The 16,216-nt window shown below is 40.2% G+C and overlaps 1 protein-coding gene and 1 long non-coding RNA gene across 5 annotated transcripts in view; one reads left to right on the forward strand and one right to left on the reverse strand.

Annotated features, from left to right (window-relative positions):
* The window catches only part of sdk1a (sidekick cell adhesion molecule 1a), a 601,048-nt gene that overhangs the window by 102,730 nt on the left and 482,102 nt on the right, over positions 1 to 16,216 (reverse strand). For all 4 annotated transcript variants that reach the window (XM_049475506.1, XM_049475505.1, XM_049475504.1 and 1 more), the window contains 4 exons: positions 15,162 to 15,353; positions 12,737 to 12,858; positions 6,733 to 6,845; positions 6,178 to 6,328 (listed from right to left, as the gene is read on the reverse strand). In XM_049475506.1, the coding sequence (XP_049331463.1) occupies positions 6,178 to 6,328; positions 6,733 to 6,845; positions 12,737 to 12,858; positions 15,162 to 15,353 (578 nt within the window). The remainder of the gene's footprint in view (positions 1 to 6,177; positions 6,329 to 6,732; positions 6,846 to 12,736; positions 12,859 to 15,161; positions 15,354 to 16,216) is intronic.
* LOC125799256 (uncharacterized) overlaps positions 1 to 16,216 on the forward strand; it is a 345,287-nt gene that overhangs the window by 94,130 nt on the left and 234,941 nt on the right. The gene's annotated exons all lie outside the window — the stretch shown is intronic.

The raw sequence follows: 16,216 nt of genomic DNA on the forward strand, positions 1-16,216 counted from the left end.
TCTTGGGTACTGGAACCAGGCATGATGTCTTCCACAGCGTGGGGACCCTCCCCAAACGCAGACTCAGGTTGAAGATGTGCTGCAGGGGAGCCCCCAGCTCAGCTGCACAGGACTTTAGTAGTCTGGGACACACTTTGTCCGGCCCAGCTGCCTTCCTTGGGTGGAGTCTCCTTAGTTCACCTCTAACCTGGTCAGCAGTGAAGGTGTGCAGAGGGGGAGGAGGAGGGGGGACTACAGTGGTGCTGGTGGTCAGGACAGCTGAGTGTGGGGAGGAGGGGGGAGCGGGGGCTGAGTTGCTTGATGAGATGAGGGGGGGTGTGGAGGAGGTGTCTGCCAGAGCTGTAGGGTCTTGAACAGGGCAGTCAAACCGGTTGTAGAAGGTGTTGAACTCATTGGCTCTCTCTACTTCACCATCTGCGGCACTGTCCATCCTCTGCTTACAGCCAGTGATTGTCTTCATTCCATTCCATACCTCCCTCATGTCATTTTCCCTCAGCTTCTGCTCCACCTTCTTCCTGTAGGACTCCTTGGCCTCTCGCAAATGGACTTTGAGCTCCCTCTGTACGCTCCTAAGCTCCTCCTGGTTGTTATCTTTAAAGGCCCTCTTCTTCTTGTTTAGAAGGCCGTTGCTGGTTATCCAGGGCTTGTTGTTAGCAAAGCAACGCACAGTTTTCACAGGAACAACAATGTCCATGCAAAAGTTCATGTAGTCCGTCATGCAATGTGTAGTCCCCTCAATGTCATCCCCATATGGCTCCTGCAATACATTCAGTGGACTCAAAACAGTCCCTGAGAGCTGCTTCAGCACCAGGAGACCATTTCCTGAAGGAGCGTGTAGATGCAGGTTGTCTACGGACCTGGGGCTTGTACTGGGGTTGCAGGTAGATCAGGTTGTGATCCGATTTTCCCAGAGGGGGCAGAGGTGTGGCAGTGTATGCATCCTTTACGTTGGAGTAAAGGAGATCAATAGTTCTGTTCTTCCTGGTGGGACAGTTCACATACTGGTGAAAAGCAGGGAGTACTGAGTCCAGCGTGACGTTGTTAAAGTCCCCCGAGATGGCAATGAAAGCTTCAGGATGCTGTGTCTGAAGTCTCGCGATGGTTGTATGAATGACGTCACACGCGGTCTCGGCATCAGCACGAGGATGGATGTAAACACAAACAACAATGGCGTGGGAAAGCTCTCTGGGCATGTAATAGGGTCGGAGACTCACCGCCAACAGTTCAACATCCCGACAGCAGATGATCTCCTTCACAGTTACATGTCCTGGGTTACACCATCTGATGTTCACAAACAGCATGAGACCCCCACCTTTGTTTTTGCCGCTCCGTTTGGGGTCTCTGTCCGCTCTCACGGAGGTGAAGCCGGGGATAGCCACGTTAGCATCCGGAATGTTGCTAGTTAGCCACGTTTCCGTGAAGCATAAAATGCTACACTCCCGATACAACCGCTGGTTACTAACCAACGCTGCCAGTTCATCCGTCTTGTTGGTCAGAGCGTTCACATTCCCCATCACCACGGAAGGAACAGATGGTTTAAACCTCCAGCGTTTCTCCATGCGCTTAGCTTTTAGCTTGGCTCCAGCTCTACACCCGCGGTAGGGTCGGCGGAGCTCCGCCGGGATGTGATGCGTCTGGCCGGTGTGTTCCTTTGTTCGCAGCGCTAGCAGCTCTTCCCTCGTGTAAACAAGGTTAGTTCCCCGCGCGCTCACGAAAGTGGATTCCATGTCCATAGGACATACAATTAATCACTACACGAGTGATAAAAGCGTCTAAAATAAAGTAAAACTAAGGAAAAAAGGCTAAAACGTACACAAAAGACGGAGCTACTGGAAAGGCTGCCGCTCAGCACGGCGCCGGAAGTGAAGAGGTTGCATTAGTGTTGCTAGGTGGTTGACACTGTAGATGGTACCTACAGTGTTCTAGGCTGTTGCTATGGTATCAAAGTTAATTGCATTAGTGTTGCTAGGTGGTTTCTAGGTGGTGCCTATGGTTGCTAGGTGGTTGCTAGGTGGTACCTATGGTATCAAAGACGGTTGCATTAGTATTGCTAGGTGGTTGATATGGTGTTGCCATGTAGTTGCCAAGTGCAACTCTATTATACATTTACAACAGAGAGAAAAAGCTGTAGAAGGGGCGAAAAAAATTAAGTGATGTACAGAGAGAAATACAGAAAGAGAGATAAAGTGTAGAAAAGAGAGATGAAGAAAGGAAGAAAAGGTGAGTTTAGCAGCAGAGGAAAGGACTACATTAAACAACTGACAAACAAAGATAGAATGGGAGAAATGGGAGAATGTAGATAGAAATAATTAAGAATCAGATGGAGTGAATAAAAAAGTGTGAAAGACAAACATGAAAAGAGATGAGAGAGTGAAAGAAGAGAGAGAAGAGAGAGAATGAAAGAGAATGAACATAATGTGTGAAATAGAGAGAGTTAAAGGGGAGAGAGCTAGATAAAGATAGGCACAAAGGACTAAAAACTGAGAAGAGGAAGAGATGGAGAGAGATGGAGGAAGAAACAGGGAAACGAGTCAAGGTAGAGAAAAAACAAAAAGGGAGAGAAAGGACAATTAAATAAGTGAAAAAAAGAAAAAGCAAGGGAGAGAGAGAGAAATGAGAGTTAAGAGATCAGAGAGACAGAGAAACAGAAAGAGAAAAAGGACAATAAAAAAAACGTAAAAAAGAGAGAAAACAAGAGAAAAACAGAGAAAGAGAAAGAGTGAAAGGGAGAGAGAAAGGGTGAAAGCGAGAGAGAAAGAGTGAAAGAGAGAGAAAGAGAGACACTGGCTGGGCTTGGCTGTGTCTGGCTTCAGTGGTTGCACTGCGATGGGCAGCCTATTAAACTGACATGCCCCAATAAAAGAATAACTCATGCTTGATTATGCTTCATCATCTTTATGCGCCTTCAGAATCGACTTAACAATTTTGGTAGCGCTCCAAAAAATTAGGACGATGTCCAGACCGTCCAAAACATCAGCGCTCGCTCACTTTTAATCTGGACGGCAAAGAGCTCCAATTGGAGAAGCTCAATTTGGGCCTGTGCTCCCACATATCAGCATTCTTTATTTCACAAATCAATAGCCATCTAGAAGCAGCAGCCCGCATTCAGCACAGCACATTTAATACAGCATAATGACTCTCGGCTGGAGAACCATGCCAATGAGGTGGGATGTGCTTACCCTGGTTCTTTCAGTATTATTCTCTCGCACAGAACACTTCTCCGAAACACACGGTGAAAAGAAGTGAATAGGCCGGAATAATGCAGCTGGATTCACCTACCACTTACCGCCACTGTATTTAGCTCCATTCAACTCTCTCTCTCTCTCTCTCTCTCTCTCTCTCTCCAGACAGGACTTCGTAATAATATATCGCTCCAGCGCTTTCCCTGGCAACCGGCGGAGCTACAAATGTCAGGGCATCATGAACTGCACAAGGTAATGTTTTACAATGGATAAAGAAAAAAAGATCACGAGAGATAAAGCAACAAATGATTGAAAATTAACAGTATAAACAGTAAAAAAGAAAAATAGAGGGAAAAGCAGTGAAAAAAGAAAGAAAAAATCAATAATAAAGACAGAAAAAAGACACATAGAATCAATGGAAAGAAAAATGAAAATGAGAGATAGAGGGATAGAGGGCAAAGGTGCAGCAATGAGATGCTGCCCAAGGCTAAGCATGGACCTCCATCACAATCTTATAAAATACAAGAATAAGACAAAAAACATTTTGATCATGAGAAAGTGTCAGATTTAGTAAAAATAAATAAATAAAGAAAGAAAGAAACGAAAGAGAATTTACAGTTATTGTGAGAAGCACAGAGAAAGGACAGAATGAGAAAGGTGGAAAAAATACAGGGAAAATTAGCGAAAAAAGAAAGAAAAAAGCAATATTAAAGATAGAAAGAAGAAAAATAAAAGAAATAGAGAGACAGAGATTGATAAATATTATATAACAAAAAAAAGTGCAAGAGACTAGCCAGAAAATAGATAAAGAAAAAAAGATAATAAGAAGAGATAAAGCAACAAATGATTGAAATAGAGAAGAGTGAGGGAAAGAAAAAGAAAAAGAATTCTTCAGTGCTGCTATAATCATCAGGAAAATGATTTCTACCATTTTTAGCACTGAAAGCAATGGAAGGGCAAAGGTGCAACAATGAGATGCTGCTCAAGGCTAAACATGGACCTCCAGCACACTCTCATAAATGAAAGTAACCAGCTATAATTTATTCAAACATCTGTTAGACGAGTGCTGACCACCACTGTGTGATAAGAAAGAGATGGAAACAGATGTAGATTAAGACAAAAAACATTTTGATTATAAGAAATTGTCAGATTTAGCAAAAAAAAAAAACCAAAAAAAAAAACAAACAGAAACGAAACAGAGTTTACAGTTAGGGTGAGAAAGAAGCAGAAATAAAGGACAGAATGAGACAGGTGGAAAAAACAGTGAAAAAGAAAAATATAAGGAAAAACAGGGAAAAAAGAAAGAAAAAAGAAATAATAAAGACAGAAAGAAGAGACATAGAAGAAATAGATAGAGTGAGTGAGAAAGAGAGAGTTTGAGGGATATAAAATAATAATAAAAAAATAAAACAAAAAGTGCAAGAGATGGATGAAGAAAAAAGATGATACGAAGAGATAAAGCAACAAATGATAATGAAAATGACAATTGAGAAGAATGAGAGAAATAAAAAGTAGAAGATGTGCCAAGCAGATGGGCGGCTTATGACTTATGACTGTTGTCAAGGTTTTAATTAGTCAGTGGCGCACATGTATTTCCTGTCTCCATGATAGAAACACGACAGAAATTCACCTGAACGAACCGCACTTCCAGACCACCACAGTGGTCCACATCAGTGTAAATTTATTCCTAAACTCTGACGCTATTATAACGGTGCGGGTGTATGGCGTGAAATAGACTGTTGACAGCAACAAGCAACACAAGCCCCTTGTGCAGAATGTACAATAAGGCCCAAGGTATTATGATATGTGCTATGCAAGTGCATTTAAAGGTGAATTTAAGAAGATATGAAAATGGACAAAATGTCCTTTATTTGCAATCGGTTTCCTCAAATAAAATAATTTGATGTTGTTTGATAGGAAGTTTTTATAACTACAGCCTATTTACTTCACTTTAATAGTTAAAAATGAGTTAGCTTAACTTGATTTGCTGGAGTTGTGTGAAACAGTGCATTTAAGTTGCATTAAGGTGTAATGCATTTCTGTTAAGGCAGACATACTTAATTTTAAGGAGTTGGCACAACTATTATATACATCCAAATGGAGATCTTTGAGTTGAACCAACTTATAGAGTTGAGAATGAACGTTTGTTTAACTCCACAGAGTATTACAATTAACTAAACAAAATGGGTTTTAAAACACTTAATTAATTTGAGGCAACAAATTACCTCAAATGATTTAAGTAGACTTTACTTATTAGGGTTTACACATTAGTGCACATGAGTCCAAAATACTTAAAATAAATAAACTAACAGTTAAACTGTGAACAGGGATTAGTACAAGTCACTAGATTTACTTAACTCTATACACTCTAAAAAACAGAGGTACGATATGAGTACTTTTTTGTACTCGAAGGTACACTCTTTATAATTGTACCCTCAAAGGTACAATATTGGTCTTTACAGGGTCAGATTTGTTCCCTCTGAAGTACAAAGTCATTTCTAACAGCAATAAGTACAGATTTGTACCATTTAACCAGCCAAAGGGTACATTTAGTATTCTGTATCACTGTACTAATGAACAATATATATTTTAATTGCACATTTTTTATTTGAAAGCCAGACAATTTTGTATCATCAAGTTTTTGAGCCATATTTAGTTACATGATAATGTTTATAATCTTTATAATCTTTACTGCCACAAAAACCATGGGTACAAAAAAGGACTTTCACTGAAAGGTACTTTTTTGTGCCTCAATATAAGATACAGCCCCAGCGACAAGCTTTGTACTCTTTTAAGTACAAATCTGTACTTATATTTCTTAGAGTGTACAATGATTTTGTGCATTATTCACACTTATTTTAAAAAAATAAATAAATTATGCTCAAATTGTTTAAGTTATTAAACTCAAATGGTTTAAGGCAACCGGTTTCTTCAAATCGTTTGAGTTTACTTAATTCGTCAGGTTTTACAGTGTAGATAAAGAAGTAGCGCTTACCACCCATCGGAGCCACACGCTGGTCTCACTGGCCGTCCTCACGGTCACGCTGCCGGGGGCCACATCCGGAGGAGCCTGCAGGGTCTGGATCACCCGCGACGCCTCACTGACTGCACTGGAGCCCACTATATTCACCTGCCGCATGCGGAACCTGCAACCAGCCGCACACAGTTCAGTACCACGTCACCTGCTGCTGCTGCTGCAGAGAGCGGGCCACCTGAGCGCTGCTTGGGTATTCCAGGTGGAATCAGACAGCTGCAGAGGCTGTGCAGCCGCCCGCGCTTTACAATCCACATTCTAATTGTAGCAATTAGCATAAAATCTAAATTTATCAGAGAGAGAAACAAATGGCGGCGCTGCAGCAGCATCCATAAGGTCTGACACAAATTGCAGAGCGCAGAAAAAACACAGAGGCAGAGCAGTTCATCAAAACCCTGCGGCGGGCGAGAGAGAGAGACGACAGAGAGAGAGAGAGAGAGAGAGAGAGAGAGAGAACAGGTAGTCTAAAGCTAAAGTAGAAGCTGCTGAAAGTTTCTATAAAGAGTGTGTACTGACCTGTAGTGTGTGAATGGGGTGAGGTTGGGCACCTCCAGAACTTGAGCTTCCGGATCGTTCTCCTTCTCATACAGCACCTTCCACTCCTCCTCCTCCTCCTCAGTGTTTCCCACCTGCACACCACAAACACTTCAGACGACTTCAAACAGACCGCCACAGGCCACATATATATATATATATATTATTTTATTTTTATTTTTTTTCCCATTTTCTCCCCAATTTTGCTGAGCCATTTACCCAACCCACTCATTAGGACCCTCCCCTATCACTAGTGATGCCCCAACACACCAGGAGAGTGAAGACTAACACATGTCTCCTCCAATACATGAGAAGCCAGACACTGCTTCTTTTCTAAACTACTGCTGCTGATGCAGCATTGCTGAGTAGCATCACAGCATGCTCAGAGAAAAGCGCAGCGACTCGGTTCTGATACATCAGCTCACAGACGGCTTGTGCTGATCAACATCACCCTAGGAGTGATGAGAGGAAAGAGCGCGCCATATTCAAACCCAGAGAGTGCAAGGCCATTTTTGCTCCTATATATGTTCATCATCTATAACACAAAATCCTTGCATTTCCATTTTCACCCTTTTTCACTGTTCTTTATTTTCTGTCCGCTGTTTGACGAATGGACACACAGAAATGCTCCTAAATGACCTGGAATAATTATTTATACTAAAGCTGCACAATGCATGATTTCAGCATCGTTACAGCAATGTGTGAATGGGAAATATTCACATTGCAGGACTTTTAATGTCATGTAAGGCAAATTAAACCTTATTCATTTTGCTACAACTTAATACAAAAGGGAAAAGCGAACTGTTTTTTTTAAAGGTCTATAGTATAAGCCTAAAATCTCATGTCAGACCTGTCGCTGCCTGTCTGCCTTCCAATGACTCTAACCTGCGCTTAGTCCTCCTTAGACCTTGTGTAGCTTCTTTACGTTTTACTTTTAAGTTTTAAGAGAAATCAATTTTTGGTGGAATAACCCTGTTTTTAAGCACAGTTTTCTTGCATGTTGTCATGTTCTCCTCCACCAGTCTTACACACTGCTTTTGGATAACTTTATGCCTTTACTCCTGGTGCAAAAATCAAGCAGTTCAGTTTGGTTTGTTGGCTTGTGATCATCCATCTTCCTCTCTTTTATATTCCAGAGGTTTTCAATTTGGTAAAATCAAAGAAACTCATAATTTTTAAGTGGTCTCTTATTTTTTCCAGAGCTGTATATATACCCCATATACAGTCTATAGCTTCGATCCTGCGCTTATGTATGTGGTTTCTGAACCTCAGTATTACATAAACCACATAAACAAGTCCATGCAACTTCATGCAGTCTGAGGCAAGAGTGTGACGATTCCCACAATACTAATTGGTGTTTATAAGCTTTCAGTACTTGTTAGCTCCATTAGCCTCGTAGCTCCAGTGCAAATTGGATTTTTTCACCACTTATAGTCCGTTCAGGCTGGCTCCTGTCAAAGCTCCTAAAAGTTTATGGCTTGTGCAGGGGCTTGTTTAGAGTCGAGGGCTTTGTCCTCTGTCTGAATAACACACTTCTCCGGCGCGACTGGAGCACACTCCAGAGAATTCCCGACAGGGTTTGAGGCAAGTGTGCGATGATTTAGGCACGCCGCTTCAGTCTGCATGATGTGGAGTGGTATTTGGTGGTGTATAAGCTCCCTTAACTTCATAGCTCCAGGTCAAATTTTGAGAAGCCAACTTCAGACACCAAATCAGCCTAATGCTTCGGCTTACAGTTTGCCAAAGAAGTTCCTTTAAAAGTATTTAGAAATATCATGGGGGGGAATTATTCTCAAAAATGGCAACTTTATATGAAAATTAAAACAAAAATCAAAACTTAAATTGCATCTGAACATTTAATTTTGTATTATTTTGTTTATTTTTTTAGTTTTTAAGCATTTTTAGTCTTATTGGTTAGTCATTAAATTATGGCAAAACTGCCAGATTCACTCATTTTTATCACTGTTAATTGCTTATTTTAAGCTAAATATCAAGCAGCTCCCAATGTGCTTTGACATTCCACAGGAACTAAGACTAATATTGTGTCCCATGACTTTTGCCACTGTCCACTGTGGGTGGTAATGCCTTCTATGACATATTATTGGTATACATGTGTCACTCTGAATTGAGGAATGTTAAAAGTTTGAAAATCAATGATCTTTGTTAGAGGGAATGATAAGATGGGTGTGCTGATCATTCCACATCCTGATCTCATCAGATCCTCACAGCAATGCATCAAGTCTGTTAGAAAAACTTTCTGTATAAACCCTTTTTCTGTATAAACACTGTATTACTCCAACAAAAACAGGATAATTTTTTTAAACTGTTAATTCCAGTAGAAACAATGAATGCACAAGTGTCTTAATACTTAGTACTAATATTGTTCATATCATATATATTCTAGATTTCCCTGTTTATCTTTCAATATAACTTAATGTAAAAACTATTTAATTCCAAGTCTCTTTTGAGCATTTCTATTGGTCCATTTGTCATGAAATTTTGATTTAATGTAAAGAACATTTACAAGATTCACTTATGTTTATAACTCTTGTCATTTAATGCAATCAAATCCTCACAGCAACGCTTCAAAATCTAGTAAAGAGCCTTACCTAGAGAGTAAAGATAGTTACTCCAATAAATTCAGAACAAATCCTAATTTATTACCACAAATTTCTGATAAAACAATGAATTAACTGCTGTCCTAATATTCATATCCATGTGATATGTAGTCTGGATTCCCAGTTTATCTTTCAATAGAACTTAACATAAAAAAATATTTAATTCCAAGTCATTTGGAGGATTTCTATTAGTCCCTTTGTCATGAAATTTTGATACAATGTAAAGAACAACTATCAGATTTACTTATATAAGTCCTCACAGCTATGCTCCACAATCTAGTAGAGAGCCTTACCTGGAGAGTACAGATAGTAACTCCAACAAACAAAGACATATTCTGTAGTGTTACCACAAATTTCTAATAAAACAATGAATTCACAGGTGTCCCAATACTTTCCCTGTCAAACTTTCAATGGAAATGAATGTAAAAATTGTTATTTTCAAGTCATTTTCTAGCATTTCTATTTGTTCTTTCATCATGAAATTTTGCTACAATGTAAAAAAAAAAACAAGTACCAGATTCACTTATACAACTGAATGCAATCATATCCTCACAGCAATGCATTTACTATTATCTTTTCTTTATTTTATAGTTTATAAATTCTTAACTTTTTACGTGTCAATTTGTTTTTTATGGTCTTCTAGAAGTTTCTATTGTACATATATATATTTTATTTATATATACATTGAATGTTGGTTTTAAAATTAGTATTTGTTTTATTTATTAAATTGTTATTAATTTATTGCTAATTATTTCAAATTTCTTATTAAATGTTTTTAATTTTTTTATAATGCTCAGAAACATTGTAAATGAGGGTCACCCTCAAAATGTATTCCTGAGTGAAAATAAAGGTTGATTGATTAATTGATTGATTCACTCATATAATTAATTGCACAGCATATCAACTCCTCACAGCAATGCTTCAAAATCTAATAGAGAGTCTTACCAGATAGTAGAGACTGTGAATCCAACAAAATGAGGACAAATCGTATTTTAATCCACCAGTTCTTGGTAAAACAATACATTCACAGGTACCCCAATATGTTTGTCCATGTGATATGTAGTCTGGATTTCCCTGTTTAACTTTTAATGCCAGTTAATGTAAAAAAAAAGTTAATATAAGAAGATTTTATTCCAAGTCGACTATAGTATACTAATTTGGAGCATTTCTATTGGTCTATTTGTCATTCAATTTTGAATCCATGTGAGAAACAGCTGTGGGATTTTGCCACATTATATCAAAAAGTAAAAAAAAAAAAAGGAACAGTGAGGATACAAGGCTTCTGTGGGGCATCACTGATATACAGGGTTAAAAAATGTTAAAGTACAGGTTAACGTGCTGTTTCTATACAGTGCAGAACCAGATGCACCCATGCTCCAGGCCCGGCGTGCAGGCCGGGCTCAAACCAATCAAAGCTCAGAGTGCTGGGGGAGATTTACAATGACCAATGGGGTGTACTGGATGTGGTAAGCATTTATGCCAACGTGATCGATGTGCGACGCGTGGCACCTTATGCCGGTGACTGCTGCTGTATTTCATAGCTTGTGTGTGTATATGCACCAGCTCACCTCACCACCCACCCCACATCCCCCCCCCCCAACACTGCCCCTCCCCCTCCCCCTACCGTGACGGATTCCTGCAGCTGTAGATAGCCCTGCCTCAATCAACTTAGCAATTCAAGTGCCTGTAGATGAAAGGCCGAGCTTTCCCTCGGCAGCTTCGTAGCCGATGCCGGCCCGGAAGGTTAAGTCAATTACAAATTACAACTCCTGGTATGATTCAATCTGTCGTCAACTTCTGCACAAGTCACCGGCAGGATTGAGGAGTGGGACCAACGCTCGCTCGGATATTTCTTCGAGGTGCGGAGGCGGCCGCTGTCGGAGTTAATGGAAACTTTCTGAGATTTCTGCAGAAATGCAGAGGAGCAAAGGGGTGCATACTAAAACTGAACTCACTGAATGATGCAGCAGGACTGCTAAACACACTCGACTCTGCTCCAGTAAAAAAAAAAAAAAAAGCATAGACTCTGTCATAATCTATGATATATCAATGCTCCTCAGTCATTTTATTAAAACTGCATATCACATCAAGATCAAACAAAGATCTTTTAAAAGGAAGGAGCAAGGCTGACATTTAGATTTTCATTACTGGTAAACCTACAGTATATCAGACCCTGCTGTTATGTAACTAGTCAAAGGCAGCAGCAGATAATGATATTTGTGCCATTTTATTCACTCACCATTACATAAATAGTCAGACTGCAATGCTATTCCGAAGGAAGATAAAGGTTACCAGAAACAATAAATGATTAAAAACTGATTTAGACTGATATGGGCGACTCTTGGTCATATTTATTGAGCTAAACATACAGAAGTACAGAGTGTAATTTGCTCTGTTTTTTGAGTGACATGTGATTTCCATCTGAAACTCAACATCTGTAAAACATTGTGGTGTTTTACAGATGACGTCAATCCAACCTTCATTTCCAACCAAACTCTAATGTTTTAATAACAGCAAAGCTTGTGTTTGTGTAATAATGGAGCTTAATGTAAACTCAGTGTTGGTTTCTGATGGATACATGACAAATGACAAATGACAAAATTCAACATCTGTCTCATTAAGTCCAAGCTTGTTATAAATCCATTATAAATCCTGTTTGTTAAGAATAGTTGTAATAATATAATAATTACTATAATAATACTTATACTAATATACTAATTAACTATAATTTACTTATTTACATTATTAAATTCAATGTCTGTCTAACTCTGGAGCTTGCTGTCAATGCATTGTTGTTTCTAATGAATAAGTAAATAAGAATCCCAAATAAAATCTGTCTAATGTTTTTTGCAAACATGTGACTTTGATTTCTAACCAAAATTCAACATCTGTAAAACAGGGTTTTGATGTCAACCCACTTTTAATTTTCAATAAAAAAAAATTGGCGTTAAGAGTCCAACATGGGGGTCTTACCTTACCTGGGAATCAAACCCAGTTCTGTCACAGTAAATGCTGTATTGTTATCCACTACACTACACCATCCGCTTATACAGTACATAGCTGGTAAATCTTGGTGCATTACTGTATACAAGCCCTTTTAACAAATAATCATATATCAAACATTTCTCTCTTTTTCTTTACGGCTGTATGTTATTTTATTTTAAGTGCCTCATGAATTAAGAAATATAGGTCTAAATAATAAGTCACTAATTTATTGTAGTATTTCTTGCATTTTTAAACGAAAAAAGAAGAAAAGAATAATTGATCTCCACCAAAAAGAAAAACTGTTTGATATTTGTTTATTTTGTTAGAAGGGCAGAAATTCTAAACCTGAAAAAAGTGAAGTGAAAGTGTTCCCCAGCACTCACCTGTCCCTCCACAACCCACTTAGAGATGGACGTTTTCCCATCATCCCCTGCCCGGAACTTCAAAGTGGCCGAGCGTGGGCTGATTTTGGAGATAACCAGGTTTGAAGGAGGTCCAGGAAGTTCTGGATTTAGAAAGAGACACGATTAAACCTCATCACTTTTCAAACAGCTTTCGCACATCACAGGAATCAGTTGGGAGGAGGTGTCAGTGACTTCTGAACTGCCGAGCTCATTGCATCATTTAATCGCCTCTCTGTGAACAGCTTCAAATGAAGCGAAGGAGGTGCAAATCCAGGATGCAGTCAGCACCGAGGAAAAAAAAGTGATTTCTTTACCCTTTGAAGTGCAGCAATAAAAAAAAAAAAAAATCCTCTTTTTTTAATTTTTGGGAAACTTTGATGAAATTACACTGGAATTAAATCAAATAACAGTCTATAGCCTTGCATCTGTCTAAAATCCCCACTGAGCTTTGTAGCTGTCTGTTCCTCTAATGTCTCACAATATGCAATTCATCAGCAGGCATTATGGCTCTGGCTTGCCGTTCAGCCACTTTAACATTCGTCTCCTTTTTTTCCCGGGTGAAATTCTGCCTCTGAGCTAGTTTAAATGAATATTTCTCCATTGCAGCCATATTTGATTTATGGCTGAGCATGTGCAACAACTTGCCAGCTTCCGAGTGGAAAAGGCCAACTTAAAAGATCATCACTCATTTTCATAACCACGAGCTAAGGATGAGTAGCCGTGGGATGAGTAACGCTAGCTCTGTAGTGCATTCCCGTGAACAAATGGCTGCTTAGTGTGTAGTAAGAGGAGGGCATGAATGAATCATTGATTGCACACACACACACATACACACACACACACACACACAGGAGCAGGAATGGCATGCTGTGGTGTACGGCAGCGGTAGCGTCGCGTCCCAGGCGAGGTGCTACAGACTGGCGGAGCTCTGACAACAGAGCTGAATGGGGTTTTATTTAGTAGAAAATGCGCCAAATTAAATTTGACAAATATGTTTATGCAAACAAACTGCAGAAATATTCTTGTTTTATTCAATTTAGAATCAGCAGTGGAAAAGCCAGACTCCGTGCTGCTGAAGATTCCCAAAAGTGGGAATGCATTTAGCGTTTCTAAATGTGGACACAAGTGGAGCAGATGCTTACAGGTTGAGATGTTGGTTCCACGGGGTGACATCAAAAATATATCCTGTTGTGATTTATTTTTTTTACTAATCAATAATTATTAAACATGATTAACATACCCTATTATTCATACACAAAGCCCACCGGATTATGTGACACTAGTAAGGAACAGGTGTGTCGCCTTTTTTTTTCTTTTAAGGGGGTTTTCACACCTGTAGTTTGATTCTCTGGTCCAAATCAGTTGATGATTTGATTTGATTTGAGTTTGTTTGCTTGGAGCGTTTCTCCCTCTGTTTGGTTTGCTTTCACACAGGCACAAACCTTAATGCACCAAAATGTGCAGCAATAAACCACACAAGCACATTCTCTCCTCTGATTGGTCAGAGCTGTCTGGCGTGGGAGTAATTATATTATATGTATATGTTTTCACACCTGCTCAGTTGAACCACACTAAAGTTACAAACAGACCAGAGTTCGTTTTTAACCGGACAAAATAGTGCTGGTGTGAAAACGACCTAATTTAGGGTGGCGAGACCTGTAAAGCTTAGCTAATTTCAGTAAACAAAACAGTTCTATTCTTAAAAAAATATTTTTTTCTTTTAAAGTCAAACGAGCGCTGGATGTTGATCTATCTGTTTTTTTGGGTGAGTGAGGTGCTTCTGTTTATTTACAGTAAGTCTAGATTTCCAGATTTCCACTAAGGCTAGTCACAATTAGCGGCTAATTGCGCCTGATAGCGCTACACTGAGGAACATTGAGTGTTCTGGTAAGCCAGGGCGATATTAGCTAGCAGTTCGTCCCACTTATCTTGTTTTAACATGGTAAACATGCAGGCTACGGTCCGATATACTCATCTCTGAATGGAAAAATAGCTAGCACTTAAAAGCTAATGCTAATACTGCTCCAGTCTCAAGTTGCAGCTGCTAAGTGGTTATTGTGGTGTTGAAAGGTGCTTTATACAATATGTTATCCCAGGTGGTTGCTTGGTGTTGCTAGACAAGTTCTAGGCAGTTGTCTGTGAGTTGTTTTGTGGTTGCTTTAATGTTGCTAGGTGCTTGCTATGGTATCTGAGGTGGCTGATATGATGTTATGTAGCAGACAGTTGCCATTGTGGCTGTCATTGCATTGCTAGGTAGTTTGCTGCTTGGATGTCTCTATGGTGTGTATAAGTGGTTGGTAGGATCTTGCCAAGTGGCTTAGGTGGTACCATATGTGTAAGCAGACTTGGTTTCGGTTTCAGCCACATGTAATTGACACTTGGGTGTTGCTGAAGAACATCTCACCTGGGGGAACTCCAGAAGAAATAGCGGAAGAGGTGACGGTCCCGATGCCAGCGCCCGTCATGGCCGCCACCTCCAGAGTGTAGGTGGTGAGGGAGGTGAGTCCGGTCACTTTGTATTCCAGTGTGCTGTTGGGCATGGTGCGCGCCACCCGCGACTGGTTCTTCCCCTGCGCCTCCCAGGACAGCAGGTAACCTGGGAAAAAGTAGCCACAGTTCAGAGCAGAACTTTGCATTTGGACCTCTAACGGTTTAATGGCCGACGGCTAGAGGGAATAAGCCCATTTTGCAATCCTTGCTCTGCCTGCTCAGAACCGTGACAAATGCTCTGGTGAGCCTGGGGGGGATTTTTCAGCTCGAAATAAACAATCCCTCACGCTTCATGCCGTCTGAGATGGGCGGGGAGACCTGGTGGAGTGAGTGGTCCGGACCTTGGACCCCGGCCCCTAACCTGCATCTAACTGAGACTAATAGCCGGCAGAGGTCCTGTGTAATTTGCTGTTTATTGGAAGTATTTTCCACCACAGTCAGCACTGTTTCCAATCACTGAATGTCCTCTTCCATCGAGGCACTCATAAATCAAGCTCTGCACTGAGAGACCCCGCTGGAAAACAAGCATACCCAACATTCAAAGGGCACCGACGCTGGCTGTACTGATATAGACAAGAGCCATTCGCTCTAATGCACTTCTAATCTCATCCGTCTCTATGCCCTTAATCTACATTCAATGCCATTCCTTCACTGGGGCTGTTTAATCTACGTCCAGTATCACTGCACTGCTTACACATTCGTCTTCATCTCTCCGACTCTCTATCGAGTCTTCACGGGCGGAACTCGCTGGACCCGTATCGATGCAGGTGTCTCGAACACACAGCGCTCATCTATGCAGAATAAAAGAGATTTGGCTTTTTCCTCCTATGACTCCCTTATGGCCATTTGTAGTACACCTGAACATCTGAACCAAACCAAGGTCCAAACTAAAATTCATGCTTTTGTTGTACAGTTGGAGTTCTGATCTGGGCAGTTTTGGTCTCACACTGCAGTTTAACGAGCATATGT

This window comes from Astyanax mexicanus, chromosome 3 (assembly GCF_023375975.1).
Source record: "Astyanax mexicanus isolate ESR-SI-001 chromosome 3, AstMex3_surface, whole genome shotgun sequence".
NCBI lineage: Eukaryota > Metazoa > Chordata > Actinopteri > Characiformes > Acestrorhamphidae > Astyanax > Astyanax mexicanus.